We start from the raw sequence: 20888 nt of genomic DNA on the forward strand, positions 1-20888 counted from the left end.
TTTTTTAGAATATTATCTTCATTCATTCATAAAAATAAAATTAAAAAAAAATTGAAATAACATAAACCATTATGATTTTTTTGATTATGAAGAGTATTCTCACCTTAGGTTTTGTAAATTTTAGCCAAAATTTAAACTAAAATTTCTATTTATTTTAGTTACCACTTTTCAAATTTTAAATATACTTTATCTCGTATTTCTTGAAAAAAGACCGATTACTTATTATCAAATTAAATTATTCATCAAAAAATAATAATAAATTATAGTCATCATAAACTCTCTTTTTTTATAGTAGAAAATAGAGAGAGAAAGTTTGCATAAAAAAAGAGACGAAAATTGAATAATTTAGAAAGCAAAATAGTGAAGGGGCCAGGGCCAATGTAACCGATATTGGGCTCCAACTTCCTAGTGACCCCAGAGGATGTAAAAAGCGGGTCAAGCCCAATTGGAGCCAATTATCCAATGCAGCAAAGCTTATTATATTATATATACACACAAAAAAAGAAAAATTCCCTTAGAATATTTGATTGAGAATAGAACCCTTCTTCTTCTTCTTCTTCTTCTTCAAAACCCCAAAGTTGGTGTGGCCCCAAAAGTGAGAATTGAGAATGGCATCGTCGTCGACTTCGAGCAGTGGACTGACATTCAAATTGCATCCACTGGTGATAGTGAACATATCGGATCACTACACTAGGGTTAAGTCTCAGATGCAGCAACCCAGTAGTAATAGTAATAGTGATAGTAATAGTAATAGTAGTTATAGCGTTTACGGTTGCGTGATTGGCGTCCAGAGAGGACGCACCGTCGAGATCTTCAACAGCTTCGAACTCCTCTACGATGAGTCTACACATTCTCTTGACCGTACCTTCCTCGAAAAGAAGCAAGAGCTTTATAAAAAGGTTTTCCCTCACTTCTATATACTCGGATGGTATTCTACTGGCACTGATGCTCACGAATCTGATATGCTTATTCACAAAGCTGTGAGTCTCTCCTCTCCTCTCTCTCTCTCTCTCTATCTATCTATCAATTTCATCTTTTTGTGTAACAATGGGGGGATTAGGGTTGCATTTATAAAAAAAAAGGGTAATTAATTAGAATGGGGGATTGGTGAAACCATGGATCATTCATTAACTCACTGTGCACTGCCTCGCATTCCCTAAAAGGTTATTTGATGTGCTTTTAGGAATGCTGCCGCTCTTTTTTGATTAATGTGGACACATTGGAGGAATATATTTAAACGTAATTTTATTTATGGATCTTTCTGTTATTGAATCAAAATCCGTGCATTCTGTTGTAGATTTCATTGGTCCCATTCTTTCATTTGAAAATTCTTTAATATTTTAATGTCTAGAGGAGTTTTGTCTACAGATTTTGTGTTCATGAGATTTCTTCTCTATTTTAATAAACATTTTATTTACTTATTAAAAAAAAAAAAAGTCTTACTCTTCTTCTTCTTCAGTTGAACCCATATCTGCCTCTTGTTGCAACTTTAATATTTGCTTGAAATACATAAGTGGCTACATAGTCATAGTTTCTGAACCCCTGGACAAAGTGACTCATAATTTGTCCTGGGTATTGACATTATATCGTATTAAATCCAAACACTTCACATTTTTCTTGAGAAAGCTGTGGGTTTGGTAATTGGTACCATCTGTGACAGCATAAACCATTGTTAACACTTATCAAATTAAGTAAGATAAACTCGCATTGAAATCCTGTATTAATGCATTACAAACAAGTGCCTTTGTAAGAAACACCAAAATTCCAAGAAAGAAGTAATCAGAGATTGACAATTTGACCACTTAGTGTTGCCATCTGGCTTTAATTTGTAATTTTGTATGTGTAATATTTTGTGGACTGATAGCTTTCACCAATGTAGATTATCAAGCTTTAAGAAGTCTGTCTACATTTTCATGACTACTGAATTTGTCTGTTTGTTATTCTGCTCTTTATCAGTATAGGTTGTTTCCTAGATTAGGTTTATATATTATTGTTCATCGAAAACTTTGTTGTAGGATGTGATATTTTTTTGAAAGATAATTACAACATGCTACTAATCCTGCAGCTCGAACCCTTTCCCCCCTAGACCCCCCCAAACACTTTGTAGGATGTGATATGCTACTTTATGGATTCGAAATTTCAAATTACTCTATGTTTAGTGTAATGCTGCAATATAAGCTCTTTCAAATGTCAGTTAATTGTGACAAACTTTCTTTTGTAACAGTTGATGGATATCAACGAAAGTCCTGTTTATGTTCTTCTCAATCCCTCAATTAATCATGCTCAAAAGGATCTTCCAGTCACTATTTATGAAAGCGGTATGTAATCTGCATCATTACCTCTTATTGAAAGTGAAATTCTCATGAGGAATGTTAGGCAATTTTTAGCTTATGCCCTGTTCTAATTGTGTGAGTTGTCTTTGCGATGTGATATTCATTCCTACTACCCCCATTGTTTGTTTTGAGGTATGATATTGCAAATATACACTCTGTTGCTGTCATAAGTATATTTATATATTTTTGATAAGTAATAAATTTCATTGAAAATAAGTATTAGGAAAAAATAAAACAAGGCACACAAGAAGTGTGCTAAAAAAAATAAAAATAAAAATAAAAACTAAACTAAACAAGAATGAAAGTACAAAAATCCATCATATAAGGAAGAGAAATGAAATTAACAACACCCGAAGCATTTGCCCATTCAAACAAAGTCTGAAAGAACAAGAGCTTCAACTCATTAATCGACCTTTCATCCCCTTCAAAAGTACATGTATTCCTTTCCCTCCATATGACCCACATAAGACAATGAGGGATAATACTCCAAAGCACCTTAGTTTTGGGTCTGTGAAACTGCCATGACCAACAGGCTATAAGTTCCACCACACTACGTGGCATGACCAAGTGAACCCCAAAAAGGAAACACACCGTATTCCATAACTCTTGAGATATTGGGCAATGTAGAAGTAAGTGATCTAGAGTCTCCCCATTCCTCTTACACATGCAACACCAATCCACCACCACCAATTTTCGTCTCCTTAAATTATCAACAGTTAAAATTTTTCTTAATGCTTCCGTCCAAATAAAAAAGCTGACCTTAGTAGGCACCTTTGGTTTCCACAAAGGTTTCCATGGGAAAGGAAAGGTGATTGAAGGTTTTAAGGCCTTATAATAAGAGCAAGCATCAAAAACCTCGAGGAGAAAATTCCAATACATTTTATCTGTCCCATTTCTTCCCATTTCTTCTCAAAGAAACAGCATAAATACAATCCATAAATGGCAGGCCAGATTTTTTAAAACAATTTGATGGGCCTGTCAAAGCCCATCCCGTGGATTCAGCTATCTCACTTAAGGGTAATTTGGTCAAACCTGTTTCACTAAAAGCCATTTACGAAGGTCTGGCTTCGTGGGCCAAAAGGGAGGGCTCAAGTGGTAGATCGAAGATAGTTTCCAGGTCGCCAGTGCCAGCAGCGGTGCCGGCGATGGCAACGGGGGTTTCTGGGTCGCCGGTGACAACGGCGGTGCCAGCAACTGCGACGGTGGAGTCCGATGTTGGTTTTCCCGGCGTGGAGGTGATAAATCGAAGGTCGAGGGTCGAGACCCACTCTCCGATACCTGGTGTTTTGAGGGTAGGGACGATGGCGAGGCTTTTGGGACTTGGGTTTGATGCCCAAAACTCTTTTTCTCCTCTGTCAGGTCTGCGTAGTGAGGAGGGTCTCTGTTTTGGAAGGAGTGATAACTCCACGGTGGTTTTAGGTGAGAAGGGAGAAAATTGGAGCAATCCTATTGCTGAGCCAGTGTCGCCAAGCCTCTTGGAAGGGGTTGAGCTATCACAGGAAGGGCCCGAGCATCTTCTGATCTAGTGGAAACACAATGAAGATAATCCTAGTGGCCTTTTTCATGAGGAGGTTGAGAATGGTCTCTTGGAGTGCTCACCTCTATCTAAATGGGATCCCAATGATCAAAAGGAGTTGGAGGTGATCCAGGAAGGTGATGAGGTTGAGGTTCAAGGGTCAGCGGTGAAAAATTCAAAATGGGTTTCTAGCCTGATGAAAAATTTTTGTAGAATTGTGGGTTTTCCTATTGTTAAGCTCGAAGATTAGTGCCTGGCTCTGTTCCGTCTTCTTGAACAAGACTGTGTTGAGGTTGTTAGTGTTGGGTCTTCTAAAGGTATTGTGAACTCTAAGCAGAAAGGGTTTAGGGAACTCAAAGCCTTGATTTCTTCTATTAATTATGATGGGGTAGCTTCTAAGGGGAGGATCAGAGACTTCTCTGTAGGTGCGGGGGCGATCACCAATTTTAAATGAGTTTACGGCTGCTATCTTGGAATGTTAGGGGTTTAAATAATCCTCAGAAGCGAGAGGTATGTAAAAATCTTCTCAAGGAGTGGAAATGTGACAGTTTGTTTTCAAGAAACTAAGATGTCTTCTTTAAATTCTTCTATTGTTCGAAGCCTTTGGGGTAGTCCATTCCTAGATTGGGTTGTTCTAGATGCAATTAATACTGCAGGAGGGGTGTTACTGGTTTGGGACAAGAGAGTTTTTGAAAAAGTTGATTGTGTTGTTGGTCTATTTTCTGTTAATGTTTTATTGAAAGGGGTTGTAGATGATTTTGTATGGGCTTGTTCAGGAGTTTATGGGCCTATTGAGGATAATCAACGGGGTGCTTTGTGGGAAGAACTTTCAAGGATGCACTCCAGGTGGAATACAGCATGGTGTGTGTTTGGGGATTTCAATACCATTCGATATCCAAGTGAGAGATTTGGTTGTGAGGCTTATAGTCCAGCTATGTTTGCTTTTTCTGACTTCATTGAGGCTAATTACCTTGTGGACCTACCCCTTGAAGGTGCTTCGTTTACTTGGTTTAGAGATTCGGGAACAGGTTGTATGTCTAGAATTGATAGAACCCTAGCTTCGGTGGATTGGGTAGATCACTTTGGTAATGTGTCTCAAAGGGTACTCCCTCATGTAATCTCAGATCATTGCCCTCTTTTGGTGGTGGCGGGTAGTGTTAATAAAGGTCAGTGTGCCTTTAAGTTTGAAAATATGTGGTTGAAAGAAGAGGGTTTTGTTGAGAGGGTTCAGCAATGGTGGAATGGGTACTGCTTTTCGGGTTCTCCTAGCTTCATTCTGGCCCTTAAATTAAAAGCTCTTAAAGAGGACTTGAAAAAGTGGAATAAGGAGGAATTTGGGGATCTGGCCTTTAGGAAGAAATGTCTTTTATCCGAATTGTTGGGATTGGATGCTAGGGAGGACTTGTCAAGTCTTTCTTAGGAGGATCAATCTCGTCGTATTCAGATTAAAGGTGAGATTGCTCATCTTGCTTCTTTGGAGGAGATTTCTTGGAGACAAGTCCCGGATTTTATTCGTGAAGGAGGGGAACAATAATATTTGCTTCTTTCATCGGGTTGCAAACTCCCATAAAAGATCTAATCATATTCGGGGTATAGAGATGGATGGTGTCCTCTATGAAGAGGAGGAAGAGGTGCGGTCTAAGGTGGTCCATTTTTATCAGAGTCTGTATTCTAAATCTGATTCTTGGCGCGCTTCTATGGATGGTTTAGAGTTTGCCAGTATTGATGAGATTGAGCGACTTGAATTAGAGAGGGTTTTTTCTAAGGAGGAAGTGGTAAAGGTTCTTCAAGAGATGGAGGTAGATAAAGCCCCAAGTCCTGACGGATTCACTATGGCTTTTTTTCAAAAATGCTGGAGTGTAGTAGAAAATGATGTCATGGCATTCTTTGATCCTTTTCATAGGAGCTCTGAGTTTGAACGGTCTCTAAATGCCTCTTTTCTATCCCTGATTCCCAAAAAAAAGTAATGCCTTAAATATCAAAGACTTTAGGCCTATTAGCTTAGTGGTAGTGTGTATAAACTGTTGTCTAAGGTTTTAGCTAATAGATTGAGGCGGGTACTAGATAAACTCATTTCGGAGTCACAAAATTCTTTTGTTGGTGGTAGACAGATTTTGGATTCAGTGCTTATTACTAATGAATGTTTAGATAGTAGACTGAAAAGTCGTACTTCGGGGGTGGTGTGTAAGTTGGACATTGAGAAAGCATATGATCATGTGAATTGGGACGCTTTGTTTTATCTGTTGGAAAGGATGGGCTTTGTGGATAGATGGAGGAGATGGCTTAAGACTTGTGTCTCTACCGTTCGTTTCTCTGTTCTAGTTAATGGATCTCCTGCTGGTTTCTTTGGTAGCTCTAGAGGTCTCAGACAAGGTGATCCTTTGTCTCCTATTCTCTTTCTTTTGATCATGGAGGTTTTAAGTCGTATCTTGAAGAAAACAGAGGAAGGTGGTTTCATTCAGGGTTTTCATGTGGGGCCTATTAATTCTACTGGCATTCGTGTTTCTCACCTTTTATTTGCGGATGATACCATTCTTTTCTGTGATGCTTCTAGAGAGCAGATTCTTTCTATTAGGCTGGTTTTGTCTTGTTTTCAAGCTTTTACTGGCTTAAAGGTGAATGTGGGGAAAAGTGAAATGGTCCCTATTGGGGAGGTGCGTAATATTCAGTCTTTAGCTAATATCCTTCAGTGTAGGGTGGGCAGTTTGCCTATGTTTTACTTGGGTATGCCATTGGGAACTTTGTACAAAACAGCCTCTATTTGGAATCCGATCCTTAAGAGGATGGAAAAGAAGCTTTAAGGCTGGAAGCGGCTTTATTTGTCAAAGGGTGGTAGACTTACCTTGCTGAAGAGTACTCTTTCAAGCCTCCCAACTTAGTACCTTTCCCTTTTTACTATCCCTAAAGCCGTGGCGACTAGATTGGAACGCATTCAAAGGAACTTCTTGTGGGGTTCGTCAGTCGAGTGTTTCAAATATCCTTTGATAGCCTGGGATAATGTTTGTCTACCGTGTGAGTTAGGTGGTTTAGGAGTTCGGAAGTTGGCTCCTTTTAATCAGGCCCTATTAGGGAAATGGCTTTGGAGGTTTGGCCATGAAACCTCGCATTTGTGGCGTAGGGTCATTGCCATGAAATATGGGGAGGGAAAAGGGGGTTGGTGCACTCGAGCTTGCAGTAGGGCTCATGGTTGTGGGTTATGGCGGAGTATTAGTGAAGGGTGGGACACTTTCGCTAAGCATTTCTCCTTTGTGGTGGGGGATGGTTCTCGCATCCTTTTTTGGCATGATAAGTGGATTGGGAATGTTCCTCTTAAAATTCTTTATCCTTAATTATTTTTGTGTTCTGCTAATAAGTAGGCTTGTATTTCTGATGTGTTAAGCCCTCCAGTGGGTGATAATGACAGAATGTGGAGTTTAAGATTTCATAAGGAATTCAATGATTGGGAAATGGCGGCTTCCTACTCCCTTCTTCATTTCATCCAATCCCGTATTCCTAGGGGTGGAGGGTGTGACAGGCTTTGTTGGGATCTTAATGGCAATGGGAAGTTTAATACTCGGTCCTTTTATCATAAGATTCGAAATGCAGATCCTTCCACTTGCCCATGGAAAGGAATTTGGAAAGTTAAGGTTCCTAAGAGGGTGGCTTTTTTTATGTGGACAACAGCCCATGGTCAGATCCTAACTTTGGATAATCCTATGCTTCGTGATCGCTCTTTGACGAATCGTTGTTTGTGCTGTTGCAATGTGGAATCTGTGGATCACCTGTTACTTTCTTGTCCGATAGCTCATCCTTTGTGGATGTATATGCTTCGGTTGTTTGGGATTGATTGGGTCATGCCAGGTTTAGTTATGGAGCTATTATTTTGTTGGTATCATTGGCTTGGGAAGCATAGCTCTGATATTTGGGATTTGGTTCTAGGCTGCTTAATGTGGATTATTTGGACTGAACGGAATCGGCAGTCTTTTGAGAATGAGGGGAAAACTGTGGTTCAGTTATTACAGTTGTGCCAGCGGACCCTCTTTGATTGGTCTCGTTGTTGGGGTTTCTCGGATTGTTCTACCCTTACGGATTTTCTTACATCTCTTAGAATAGATTAGGGACTGCTTTTGTCTTTTTGATCATTTTTCCTTTGTTCACTACCGTGAACTCTTTGTGTTTCCCTTGCTTTTATTTTATTAATAATATTCTCTTCTTACTTATCAAAAAAAAAGAGTCAAACAATTCTACCTCTCAATCTTGAGACAATCGGATAAATCTAATATTCCAATGGAAAGTGCCCCCTGAAGAAGACATCATCTCAGCCACTAAAGCTTTCCTTGTTACTAACAATATCGTAAAGTTCTGGGAAATTATTTTTTGAAAGAAGTCCCTCACACCAAGGATCATGCCAAAATTTAATAGAGGAGCTATCTCCCACCTTAAAGATGATACAATGATAGAAATTATCCCACAGACCAACCCCATAAGGCCCCTGCACACTATGAGAACACCAAACCCCCACAAGCTACCATATTTTGTATCTATTACCCTTCTCCACAAGGCATTCCTTTCCATAGCATATCTCCACAACCATTTCCCCAATAAAGACTTGTTAAATAAAACCAAATTTAGAACACCCAATCCCATTTTGAACCGGTGCTTAAACAGTCTTCCACTTGACCAAGTGATAATTAAATTCGTCTCCTTAGTCTCCTCACAAAAAATCCCTTTGTAATTTTTCAATACGTCTAGCAATTTTCATTGGGATAGGAAACAGAGATAAGTAGAAGGTAGGCAGGCTGGATATGGTGCTTTTTAGTAAAGTGATTCAACCCCTCTTAGAAAGATATAATCTTGACCACCCAGCCAATCGCCTCTCCATTTTCTCCAACACACCAATCCTTTTTCTTTTTCTTTTTGATAAGTAATAAGATATATTAATACCAAAAAGGAAGCACCCTAGTACACAGGGAGTGAACAAGGGGACAGTAAATCAAATACAAAAATTGCAAGGATCTAAGAAATCAATAAAAGAAGGGAATGATTGGTTTTGCAAAGCAAACAACCAATCCAATAAAGTTCTAAAAAAGAAAAGCTTGAGGTCTGGAATAGATCTCTCCATATCTTCAAAATAACGACTATTTCTCTCCCTCCAAAGACACCACATTAAGCCATGAGGAATAATGGACCATATATAACCATTTCGATGACGACCAAAGCTGCCTTGCCAACACCCTAACAACCCCAAAAGAGTATGCGGCATAACCCAAGATACTCCAAATAAATCCAAAACCATAGACCAAAGATCCATAGCAACGGGACAGTAAAGGAAGAGATGGTCAACCGATTCACCATTACTCTTGCACATGTAGCACCAATCCAAAATCCACACATTCCTTTTTCGTAAGTTATCAATCGTTAAGCATTTCCCTAAGACAGCAGTCCATACAAAGAATGCTACTCTAGAGGGAATCTTCTGGTTCCAAATACTTCTCCAAGGAAAACCGAAGATAGTAGGACCAGCTAAGATTCTATAATAATCTTTCGCCAAGAACCCCTTATCTTTGCTAGGAATCCAACACATCTTATCCCCGCCAAACCTCCTTATTGAAGAACCGTATATAGTTTCCATGAAGCTTGACAAAGCCTCTAATTCCCAAACATGCACACCCCTAAAGAAGCTCACATCCCATAAAAGGACCCCATTGGGGGATTTCATAAGCTCAACCACACTAGCCTCCTTATTCCTGCAAAATCTGAATAGGGCAGGGTAGCTAACTGCAATAGGTGTCTCTCCACACCAATGGTCTTGCCAAAACTTCACTCTAGACCCATCACCAATATCATACCGAGTATGGCATGAGAAAGAAGGCCAACCCTGACTGATACTCTTCCATAAACCAACACCGTAAGGACCATTAACAGACCTGGTACACCAGCCCCCCCACACACGTCCATATTTCATCTCTATCACTTGTCTCGAAAGGGCATCCTTCTCAATCTCAAATCTCCATAACCACTTCCTAAGAAGAGCTATATTGAAAAGACTTATCTTCCTACCTAATCTCTAATCCACCCGAAGAAATAGGAGCACATATAGAAGCCCATTTAACCAAATGAATTTTAGGTTCATCACTGAGACCGCCCCATAAGAAATTCCGCTGAAGCTTCTTAATTCGGTTAGCCACACTAGCAAGTATTGGAAATAGAGATAGAAAGTAAGTGGGTAAATTAGAAAGGGTGTTTTTTATTAGAGTGACTCTACCTCCCTTTGATAAATACAAGCGTTTCCAACCCGCCAATTTCCTTTCCATTTTCTCCAGGATCGGATTCTAAATAGTCTTATCCTTGAAATTAGCACCCAAAGGAAGACCCAAGTATTTCATTAGCAGAGAGCCCTACTTGCAGCCAAGGACATTTAGCAATAAGTCAAAATTATGCACTACTCCAACCGGTACCAATTCAGACTTGCCCAAATTAATCTTTAGACCCGACACTGCCTCAAACCAAATAAGAATCATATGAAGAATCAAAATCTGGTCTAGATCAGCATAACAAAAAATAAGAGTGTCATCCGCAAAAAGGAGATGAGACACTACCAAGGATCTTCCCTCCAAGTTACCCACACTAAAACCTGACAAACGTCCTTCAAGAACTGCTTTATCCAACATTCTTCCCAGAGCTTCCATCACCAACGCAAATAACAAAGGAGACAACGGATCACCTTGTCTCAAACCTTGAGCTACCAAAAAACCCACAAGGAGAGCCATTAATCAAGATAGAGAAGCGGACTGTAGAAAGGCAAAAGGAAATCTATTGTCTCAACTTGGCTAAGAACCCACTTCTTTCTAACATTTGCAAAAGGAAACTCCAATTTACATGGTCAAAAGCCTTCTCAACATCCAGTTTACAAATTAGCCCCGGCACCCTAGACTTCAATCTACTGTCAAGACATTCATTAGCAATAAGAACAGGGTCAAGGATCTGTCTATTTCTCACAACAGCATTTTGAGATGCTAAGATTATATCCCCCATAACCACGTGAAGCTAGTTAGCCAAGACTTTAGCAATAATTTTATAGACCCCCCAACAAGACTAATGGGCCGGAAATCCCTAATCTCACTTGCTGCATGTTTTTTAGGGATGAGAGTAATAAAAGTAGCGTTTAAGCTTTTCTCAAACTGACCTTTAGCAAAAAAGTGACGAAATACAACCATAAGATCAGGTCTGACAATCCCCCAGCAAGTTTGGAAAAATTCCATTGGGAAGCCATCTGGACCAGGAGATTTATCACCATGAAAACTCTGAACAACATCAAAGATTTCTGCCTCTTCAAAAGGTCTCTCTAGCCAGTCCGCATTATCACCAGATATCATTGGAAGGACTAACACATCTGGAAAAGGCCGAACAACCTGGTGCTCAGAATACAAATCCATGAAGAAATGAGTAATGCAGTCTGCAATCAGGCCCTAATTAGAAGACAAGATACCATTAACCATTAGACTTTCAATACCATTATTTTTCCTGTTAGAATTAGTCATTCTATGAAAGAATCTGGTATTGGCGTCCCCTTCCTTCAAATGCAACACCTTAGACTTTTGTCTCCAACTAATCTCTTCTAAAAGAGTTAACTTTTCAATATCAGTATGAAGATTAACTTGTACTAACTTTTCCTCAGCTGATAATCTATGGGTCTCCTCTTTAGCATCTAAAACATTCAACTTGCTCCAAAGGCCATGCTTCTTAAACGTTACATTGCCAAACTTCGTCTCGTTCCACTTTTCTAAATCCAACTTCAAGGCAGCCAACTTCTTAGCTAGAATAAAACTAGGGGTTCCTTGGAACAAATAGGAAGTCCACCACGTCTTCACTTTATCGACAAAATTATCCACCCTCAACCACATTTTCAAAACGGAAAGAATTCTACTTCTTCGCTGACTTCCACCCTCCAACAAAAATAGGAAAATGGTCTGAAAGAACTCTAGACATCCTTTTTGGGGAAAACTAAGTGAAGTGATCTGCCAATAGAGGGGAGAAAAGAAACCGATCTAGGCAAGAAGCTGATGAAGAATTGGACCAGGTGTAAAGGCCCCTGCCAAGGGAATATCCATCAACCCATGTAGAAAGATAAAGTCAGAGAAGCCATACATAGCTCAAGAATAGCTAACAGCCCCCAGCCGCTCTGAAGGGAAACGGGTCCATAAGTCACCTCCTAAGCACCATGGCAAATCCCACCAAGTGATCAGCCCTATTAGTTCCTCCCACATCAACCTACGCCTTTTGTTTAAATTTGGTCCATAAACACCAGTAAAAGCCCACTCAAAATGATCACCAACATTTTTAAACTTGCATGAAACTGAAAAATGCCCCACCACTACCTCCACCTTTTCCACAACCTGACTGTCCCACATCAATAAAATACCTCCAAAAGCACCATCAAAACCCAAGTATAACCAATCTATGTATGGGCAACTCCATATACTCTGGACAATACCTCTAGTAATCCATTTTAGTTTGGTCTCTTGCAAACACACAATATCAGCCTTCCAAGAATGCAACAAGTTACGAATCTGAAGCCTCTTTTCTATTACATTCAGCCCTCTGACATTCCAAGAAAGTAACTTCAAATTCATTGAGCCAATAGAAAACCCGGTCCCTAATAGAACCACTTTGCCTAGCCGAGGTAGAGCCATAATTAATAGAACTGAACAACCCCTTTAGCTCTCTTAAACCTTTCATCCCCGAGCTTTTAAAGCCACATGTCATCTTGTTCACCTCAGCCCTCCGCTTTAGTTCAGCTTCAACAGCCAATAAAAATTTTGTTGCTTGATCTTCCAAGCCCTCTAGGGATGTGCCAAGGAAACTATCGAAATTATTGAATCTCAATTGAAACCACTCTGAGTAAGGTACTTGCCTCTCTGAATTATCTACACCCACAAACCCTTCCTCATCCACAACCGACCCTTCTGCCATAGCCGAAGGGAGAGAAAAAGCAAGTGGTTCAACAGCTAGAGGCTGATTAGCATCCTCTGAGTAGGTATCTGAAACCCAGTCCTCCACCAACACTTCATCCTCTTTGATAGGAACTGTTAACCCATTGATAGCTTCAGAAGACTCCCACAGAACTAAGGCCAGTTGTTTTTGCTCCTCCAATACCTCGATAGCTTCACACCGTGGCAAAGGTTTCTGAATCGAAACCACAACCCTCCTTTCATCACGTAGTTTAAGTGCCCACTGCTCCAAATTCCCCCATTTCTTGACTATATTGCCGAAATGATCCTAAAGAAACAGTCGGAAATCTCGTTCTAAGCCCTCTTCACTATCTGTGGTGCATGCCAACTCAATTTTGGCCTCATCGGCCTCATCGGAAGCAAGAAGCTTAGCCTCAACTACATCGGAGGCATGACTCAAGTCAGACAGCGTCGATAAAACATACCTAGTGTCATCGACCTTATCGGAGTCGTGAAAGTGAGCAGCGGCGACCATCGACGACATCAATGGCGTTATCGGCACCTCCACCCCACCGAAGCTCAAAACTTCAACCGCTAGGGACAACGAGGCCGATGGAAGCAACGAAGGCTTCCTTGGGGGTTGGGACTCTTGAATTGGGAGAGACAGGGAGTTAAACTCTTTTGATTTAGGCCGCCAGACCAAGGTGGGTTTGGGCTTAGAAATATTGAAAAGAGATGGGTCGGGCTGATAAGCTTTTGAGAGTACAGTGGGCCTGAGGACTTGGGTGGGCTCAACACATCCCCGACCCACTTCCCGGATATTGGAGTGCTTAACTTCCCACTTGCCATTCAGCCCACACTCCAAACACAAAGAAAGTTCTAGCGCTAAAGGGAATTTAGTGCCGTTGAAAGCATTGGCATTAATCCCAAGCACTATGCCAGCACTAGGTACAGGGCTTTCCTTCCCAACACCCCTATCCCGCGAATCCTGGAACTGACTGCTCAGGCAAGATATGTTAGAATTTTGAAAACTGGGCATTAAATGCTTTCCTTTTTTGCTTCCACCGTTGCCAACAAAAAGGATTTTTGTTGCCTGAACTGTTGCCCTGTCAAGTTCAAAACAGGTTGAGATAGCGGTTTGACAGTAAGTGAGTTAGGAGCAATTGCTTTGTGTAGATGCAATTCAAATCCTCTCCACCCACTGCCTAGCTTCCCTTCCGGCACAATGATGGAACCTTTTCGACGCCCATGAACAAGTTCAGAGATCATGAGGAAGCTTTCGTGTGCATTGAAACCCCATTGCATTATAAAAACCTTGCTACCGTCCCTGAAGGTTCTTGCAAAATTACCGGGAGGTATATTTGACAAGAGATCCTCCACATTAGTTAGCAAACGTTTAGCACTTTCTTTACCCATAATAACTGACCGGAGGGAATCCTTATTTCTTTCATACATACGTAACATATAATAAGTACCTCCCTCCTCAATTGAAAATTCAAAAGTTTTGGACTCGACGAAAAAGAAAATGGAACCTTCCATGATAACAGAGAAAAAGAAAAAACCAAAGAATTTGATGGCTAATCCGAGGTAGCCAGGCCTTAGATTTGTGCCCCCCCCCCCCCCCCCCCTTCTCTCTTCTATGTTAGGTGTTTATGTGGGCAGGTAGAACCATAAAGAGAAAATCATGATGATGGATCAACAAAGCCTTTTTATATGCTTTCTAGTTACCTAAAATGTTCAACATTCCCTCCCATATTCTTAAATCAGATGTAAGATATTAAGAGTTCAGAAATACCAATCCAATTTCTTTCACCTTAAAAGTAGCACCTAATGGAAGACCCAAATAGGTCAAGGGTAACTTGGCTACTTTGCATCAAAACATTCCAGCCAAAGCCTCAACATTTAGAACCTCACCAACTAGTGGGTGGGTTTTTCCACTGCTGTCATAAGTATTTATAGTTAATAAACTTTGAAAGTTATGAAGAAATTATAGTGAATGCTTGTTCTATTTGTCTTTCATTTATTGATGTGAAGCAATTCCTTGATTAGATTTCAAGCACATAAAAGCACACAGATGTTAGGAATAGCAACAGGACAAGTCGGGTCAAATAATGGGTGCCCCACCATCCAATGTTGCAAAAACACTGCAATTTTGGCCAACTGCCCGTGTTTGTCACATGTCCAACACGGGTACTGGTAAGAAGCCTAAAATCAATGAGTACCCTCTTTTTTTTTCTTTTTTGTTTTTAAATCTGGGTATGTCCTGGACATGGTCACAACACGGCAGTACATCCCAGACACAACAAGGCTTTAAAAAAAATTATAAAAAAGAATAGGACCAACGCCTCTCTCTTCCTTTCAATTCTCTGATCTGAATCATCCGATCTACCACGGCAAAGCTTTAAAAAAAATAAAAAATAAAAAGGATTTTGACCAACACCTCTCTCTTCCTCCCAGATCTCTTATCTGATCTGTGCGGTGTGTCTTCTCAGAGTAGATTGGCAACAACCGAACCTGCTTCGGCCTCCGGCGACCCCAAATCTCCCTCTCTCCCTTTCTCTTTTTTTTTTTTTTTTGACTTAACTTATCCACACGTGTGTTTTACTTATTTTATAGTTTTTTTTTTTTTTTTGGTTTTATCTGTCTTATGGGTTTTGTAATGAAACATAAATTTTACTTTAGACAACATTTTATTTTGCTTTTTTTACTTAATTTAAATCCTAAAATAAACATAATTTGTCTAAATATGTTTAAAAATATACCTAATCATATTCTATAATTATTTAATTGACGTACTCCTGACGTGTCATACCCTTGTTTTTCAAGAATTGCCATACCCCCATACCCGTATTGTACCTGTACCAGTGTTAGTGTTCGTGCAACTTAGCCACCATCGCCCCACATGTCAACTATTATGCCTTGTCCCTGCCTTACCTCACCCCATCTTTGTCCCCACCCTATCACCCCACATGTCAACTATTCTGCCTTGTCCCTGCCTTACCTTGCCCTATCTTTGTCCCACCCTGTCCCTACCCTGCAGGGCCTCACCCCGTGCTACACCATTTCTGTTATGCAAAGACCCGCTCCACACTTAATTTAACATGTACAAATAATCCATAACATAGATAACAATTTTTATTTAAAAATTGACATATAATGACACAAACCAAATATTTGATAAATAAATTATACTGTCATTGGAAATTTTTTCGAATACAATAGCTTCCCTTCTTTTTGGATGGAGGAATTGATTGGGGAAGCATTCTTCTAATATTTGGAATATGGTTCCAACTTTTCTTGTGTGGTTAATTTGGCGGGAACGTAATACTCTCACTTTTGAAGATAATCTCATATCTTTTGCTTGTTGGGACTTCGTTTCATTGGGTTAGAATTTGGGGTTTTACTTAATGTACTTCCATTTATGATTTTCTTCTTTCTATTCGGATCTCTTCTTGAGCTACTTGTATTCATTTTAAGTAAAAGAGTGTTCTTTGATTACCTATCAATAATAATAAAAAAATTAATTACAAACAAGAAGAAAATTAAGGAACAAAGGGAGGGAATCACTAGATGTGAGTCCTCAAGCCCTAGACCAGTCAAACAGAGAACTGCTAAATGATGCAAGCAACTAGTTTCCCAAGCTATCCATATCCTTAAATTTCCTTGGTTACGTTCCTTCCCAATACATCACATCAAGCACAATGGATCTAAGTTCCAAATGCTTGACAAGTGCTTCCCCATCCAGTTGAAAAATTATAAGAAACCGAAATAACTTATTTAAAATTTAAACTTACAAATTTTTTGTAGTTGCACTATCCATTTGAAATAGCAAGCAAAAATATTACCATTTTGTGTTGATTAAATATTTTTATTATGTCTTAAGAATCTTCATTTTAGAAGCAATTATACATTGTATCTGGAATGTGGGCTTTACTTCAATTAGGCATGTTCTTGCACTTTGGCTCCAAGAGGCCTATGGCGCTGAAGTGTGCTTCCCGCTTTTACCAAGTTGAAGTTAAAAAGAAGTGGATAGAATTGGGAGGCTAAATTTTTCATCAAACCTACTTTACACCGTCTGAAGTGGCCAAAGTAGAGGGAAGTGAGTGACCTATTGACTGGTTTTTTTTTACCATACAAAGGTCAAAATGTATCATACACTTCACTTCTGACCTGCTCAGGCACATCTTATAGTTTATTTATTACTACCTGAATTGCCAATCATAGTTTAGAATCTTAAGGTTCAATGACCTTCCAGAGACCTGGATCACTGTATATTCATTTGATGAGTAACGTAAGTTTTATTGACCATTTAGTTCTCTAGAATCTTTTTTTTCTTTTTTCTTTTTTACTTATCAAAAAAGGCTCTATAGTATCCTTTTTTTTTTGTGTTAATTCCCAAATTATGTGGCTTATACATGCTATTCTATTTCCTGGTAGACTAGGATCATTTCCTTATTAGCTTTTCACTTGCCAAGTATACTGAGGTGATAACTTCTCTGTTCTGTTGGGTGTTGATCCTTGCAACGCAGAGCTGCATGTCATAGATGGGAATCCACAACTAATTTTTGTTCGTTCAAGCTACACCATTGAGGTTAGGCTTGCTCAGTCTTCTAAACCTAATTTGATCTAAGTAATATCATCTAGTGTTCGAGATTCACTTTTTTCTGTGTGCGCTGTGAAGACAGTTGAAGCGGAACGTATCTCAGTTGATCATGTTGCACATCTTAAACCATCTGATGGAGGTTCAGCAGCTACTCAATGTAAGCACCCTTTAATTTCTATTTATTACTTTTACAACATGTCTATCAGTAAACCTCTTTTTAGGAGGAAGTTGAAATTAGTTATATAAAAGTTTTGTTCTTTTCTGATGCACATTACTGTAACTTGGGTTTGATTGCAGTGGCTGCTCACCTTACGGGCATTCACAGTGCCATCAAGATGCTCAATAGCAGAATCAGGGTGCTTCATCACTATCTTCTTGCAATGCAGAAAGGTATATTTTTCTCTTTTTACCACCAAAAATAAATCTGTCTATTGTATAAAAATAGCAATTAGCTTTGAAAATAAATATGATTGGAAAAAAGTTTTTAAAGCAAAAGAAGATGAGGAAAACAACTAATGTCACAATAAAATCCAGAAAATATGATGAAATCACATCTTTAACACTGTTTGGGAGTTCATAAATGAATTGAATGGAAAAGATTAAGGTACTTTTTTTCTTGTGTGATTGGGAGTTTATAAGGAAATGAAATAAATATACACTTTTACTGTTATGACCTGTATATTTTATTTGTGTAATAAAAAAATGGGGATAAGAACATAATTTCTCCTCAATTAATGGGGGGGATGGATTGTTTTTCCCACTTTTGGGTGGAACACGGGGAAATGGAATAAAATGGGCATCCCTTCCAACTAATCTGCTTTTTCATCTTCTTGATGACATTGAATCTGCCCAGATTTAACTCCTTAATTCATGGAATCACTAGTTGGCAATAATAACAATCAATATCTTGCCTGGGCTGTGCCTGTTGAATGACCTAGGGTTAATTGTTATGCTTTTATATTGCTGAACACAGGTGATATCCCTTGCGAGAATGCCCTGCTAAGACAAGTATCAAGTCTTCTGAGAAGATTGCCAGCTATTGAATCAGAGAAATTTCAAGATGATTTCTTGATGGTGAGTGCTTCCTATTTATTCCCTCTTTGGATGTTCATCAAGATCGGCACCAGTGATGCCTGTAGTAGTGAATGTAGCAAATTTATGCATAATTATAAAAATAGACTCATTGAAAGATAAATTGAAAGATAAATAAAATACCAAGTCTTTGACAAAAGCAGAAACAGAGTGATTCGTATCCTTGAATATGCAATTATTTCTACCCAAAGTACCCCTATAAACAAGAGTCTGCATGTAAAGAAGGGGGTTGTGCTTGTTGATGTAATTTTTTCTAATTGTGTGTGATTGTGATAATTGAAGAAGCAGGTCCACACAATAAGCGCATTGTCTACAAAATATCATATGTATATATGCCTAATTATGCAAATACCTATAATATGTGGTAAATATCATAATATAGTCATAAACAGTGCCTTGTTTTTCATGTTTTAAACATTTTTTCTTCGAGAACCCACAAAAAATATATAATCAGGAGATACAATAATGATTAGGTTGACATCTTGATCTAATTTAATTTTGCTTTTTATGGGTTTTTTTACCCTTTATAGGAATACAATGACACATTATTGATCACTTACCTAGCCATGTTCACCAACTGCTCGAGGTATGTTTGCTTCTGGCACTGCTATTTTTAAATTTATTTTTGACTGATGTTTTAATTTTATTGTCATCCATTTTTTAACATGCAACTGTTCCTTTTTTTTTCTTTTTTTTTTACTCGCCACAGCACAATGAATGAACTAGTCGACAAATTCAACACTGCATACGACAGGCATAGTCGAAGGGGTGGGCGGACTGCTTTTATGTGAAAGCTGATTGCTGTTATCTAGCAGTTTGCTAACTTCTGTTTTTGTTTTTGTGGGCATAGCACATAGGAGTCATATTGATAGGAGCCTAGGATCTGGTCAAATCAGAAAGAGAAATCTATCAGGAATTTCTTCCTTTTTTCCTTATATTTTTGGCTTTGCGTACCATACCAAGTAATTTTATGAGTGGAAAGAGATGATTTTAAGTGTGGTCCTTTGTGAATCGGTGCCTTTGTGTTTGTTTTGGATAAAAGCATAATCAGTAGTCATAACCATTTTTTTGTTTTTTACACATTCCCATAAAATGTGCGTGTTTATTACGCGGATGTGTACTCCACAGGTAATTTACAAAAGATCAATATGGGAGTCCAAAATAGTTATTCATGGGTAAGGCTTGGCATAATTGAGTGAATGCTTGCAGAGATTGAATTAACCGTGTTTATGTGTTGATATAAATATAAATAAATGAAATAGATGTCGCTAATATATTTGCTATTTTAATGCCTTGGAAAATTTATACTAGCTTTGGTAAAACTTTTCACACATCTTTCTTAGATAAATTATTGGAAATATCGAAGGAGGTCAAAGCAATTTACCCATAAATTATTTCCTGTTATACAGGACTAGGAACAAATAGGAGGTTTTTTACCCCTATTTTTGTCCCACCAATTTTTTTTTTTTTATACAATATAGAAATTTTATTCTAACTAATCTAAGTATATATGTATGTGAAATTTTCTCTTAAATACTTGAATCTCGGCCCAACAAGCATTTAAATTTGTGGAGTGACAAATTTTGTCCAGTTGCTGACACAAGCACATCTATTAATAAAAAAACCAAATATGCTTGTCATTAAAAAAAAATAAAAAGACCAAACATATCCGCTTAACAAAAGCCAATTCATCCACTAAAATCAAGATCAACGATATCCTGGTCTATGAAATTGCCATCCATCATAACATCCCATTCCACGGCCATCCAAACAAAGAGTCAACCATGGCTGCTCCTCCTAAGTTTCAGTTTAAAAAGCAATTCCTTTACCAGTTGAACGGTAGTAGACATTGTTTACCATATTTTTAGGAGAAGTCTTTGTCTATTTGTTGAGGATATTTTTGACCTTAAGAAAATTTCGGTTCAAGGAAAGGAATCTAGGAAAAGTTAAAAGTCCTTTAATTGTGGCTTTTTAGGGCATAATATGTCTAACATGTTGATTGAATTTTGATGCCTCAAACGCCGTATCATATTGAAGTCACAGAAACAAGACAACATCCATCTTTGTGGTTGTGGACATCTTTGTCAAACCAGGTAATACAAAGATAGAACTTCCTTGTATTTCACATTCAGTTTTCATCCATTTGCTTATGGGGTTTAGGGTTTAGGATTTGTGTAATTGTCATGCACTCACAATTACACAAATCAACAAGTTTTGAAATTGGATGTAAAAATGGTTATGCTTGTAGTATGGTTTATGGGGTTTAGGGTTTAGGATTTGTGTAATTTTCATGCGCTCACAATTACACAAATTAACAAGTTTTGAAATTGAATGTAAAAATGGTTATGCTTGTAGTATGGTTGGACCTCAGATAAGGGGCAGGTGGTCAAGGCCATAGCCACCCCCTCTAGTAT

The 20888-nt window shown here is 38.6% G+C and overlaps 1 protein-coding gene across 1 annotated transcript; it reads left to right on the forward strand.

The window, feature by feature from the left end:
* Positions 1–511: 511 nt before the first annotated feature.
* On the forward strand, positions 512–19550 carry LOC142641763 (COP9 signalosome complex subunit 6a). The gene is made up of 8 exons (XM_075816246.1): positions 512–980; positions 2225–2318; positions 17309–17370; positions 17461–17539; positions 17680–17772; positions 18356–18456; positions 19005–19060; positions 19184–19550. Exons 1-8 carry the CDS (start codon positions 609–611, stop codon positions 19263–19265), a joined length of 939 nt encoding a protein of 312 aa, XP_075672361.1. The 5' UTR covers positions 512–608; the 3' UTR covers positions 19266–19550.
* The last annotated feature ends 1338 nt before the right edge of the window (positions 19551–20888 follow it).

The sequence above is a fragment of the Castanea sativa genome, chromosome 6 (assembly GCF_040712315.1).
Source record: "Castanea sativa cultivar Marrone di Chiusa Pesio chromosome 6, ASM4071231v1".
In the NCBI taxonomy this organism is placed as follows: Eukaryota; Viridiplantae; Streptophyta; class Magnoliopsida; order Fagales; family Fagaceae; genus Castanea; species Castanea sativa.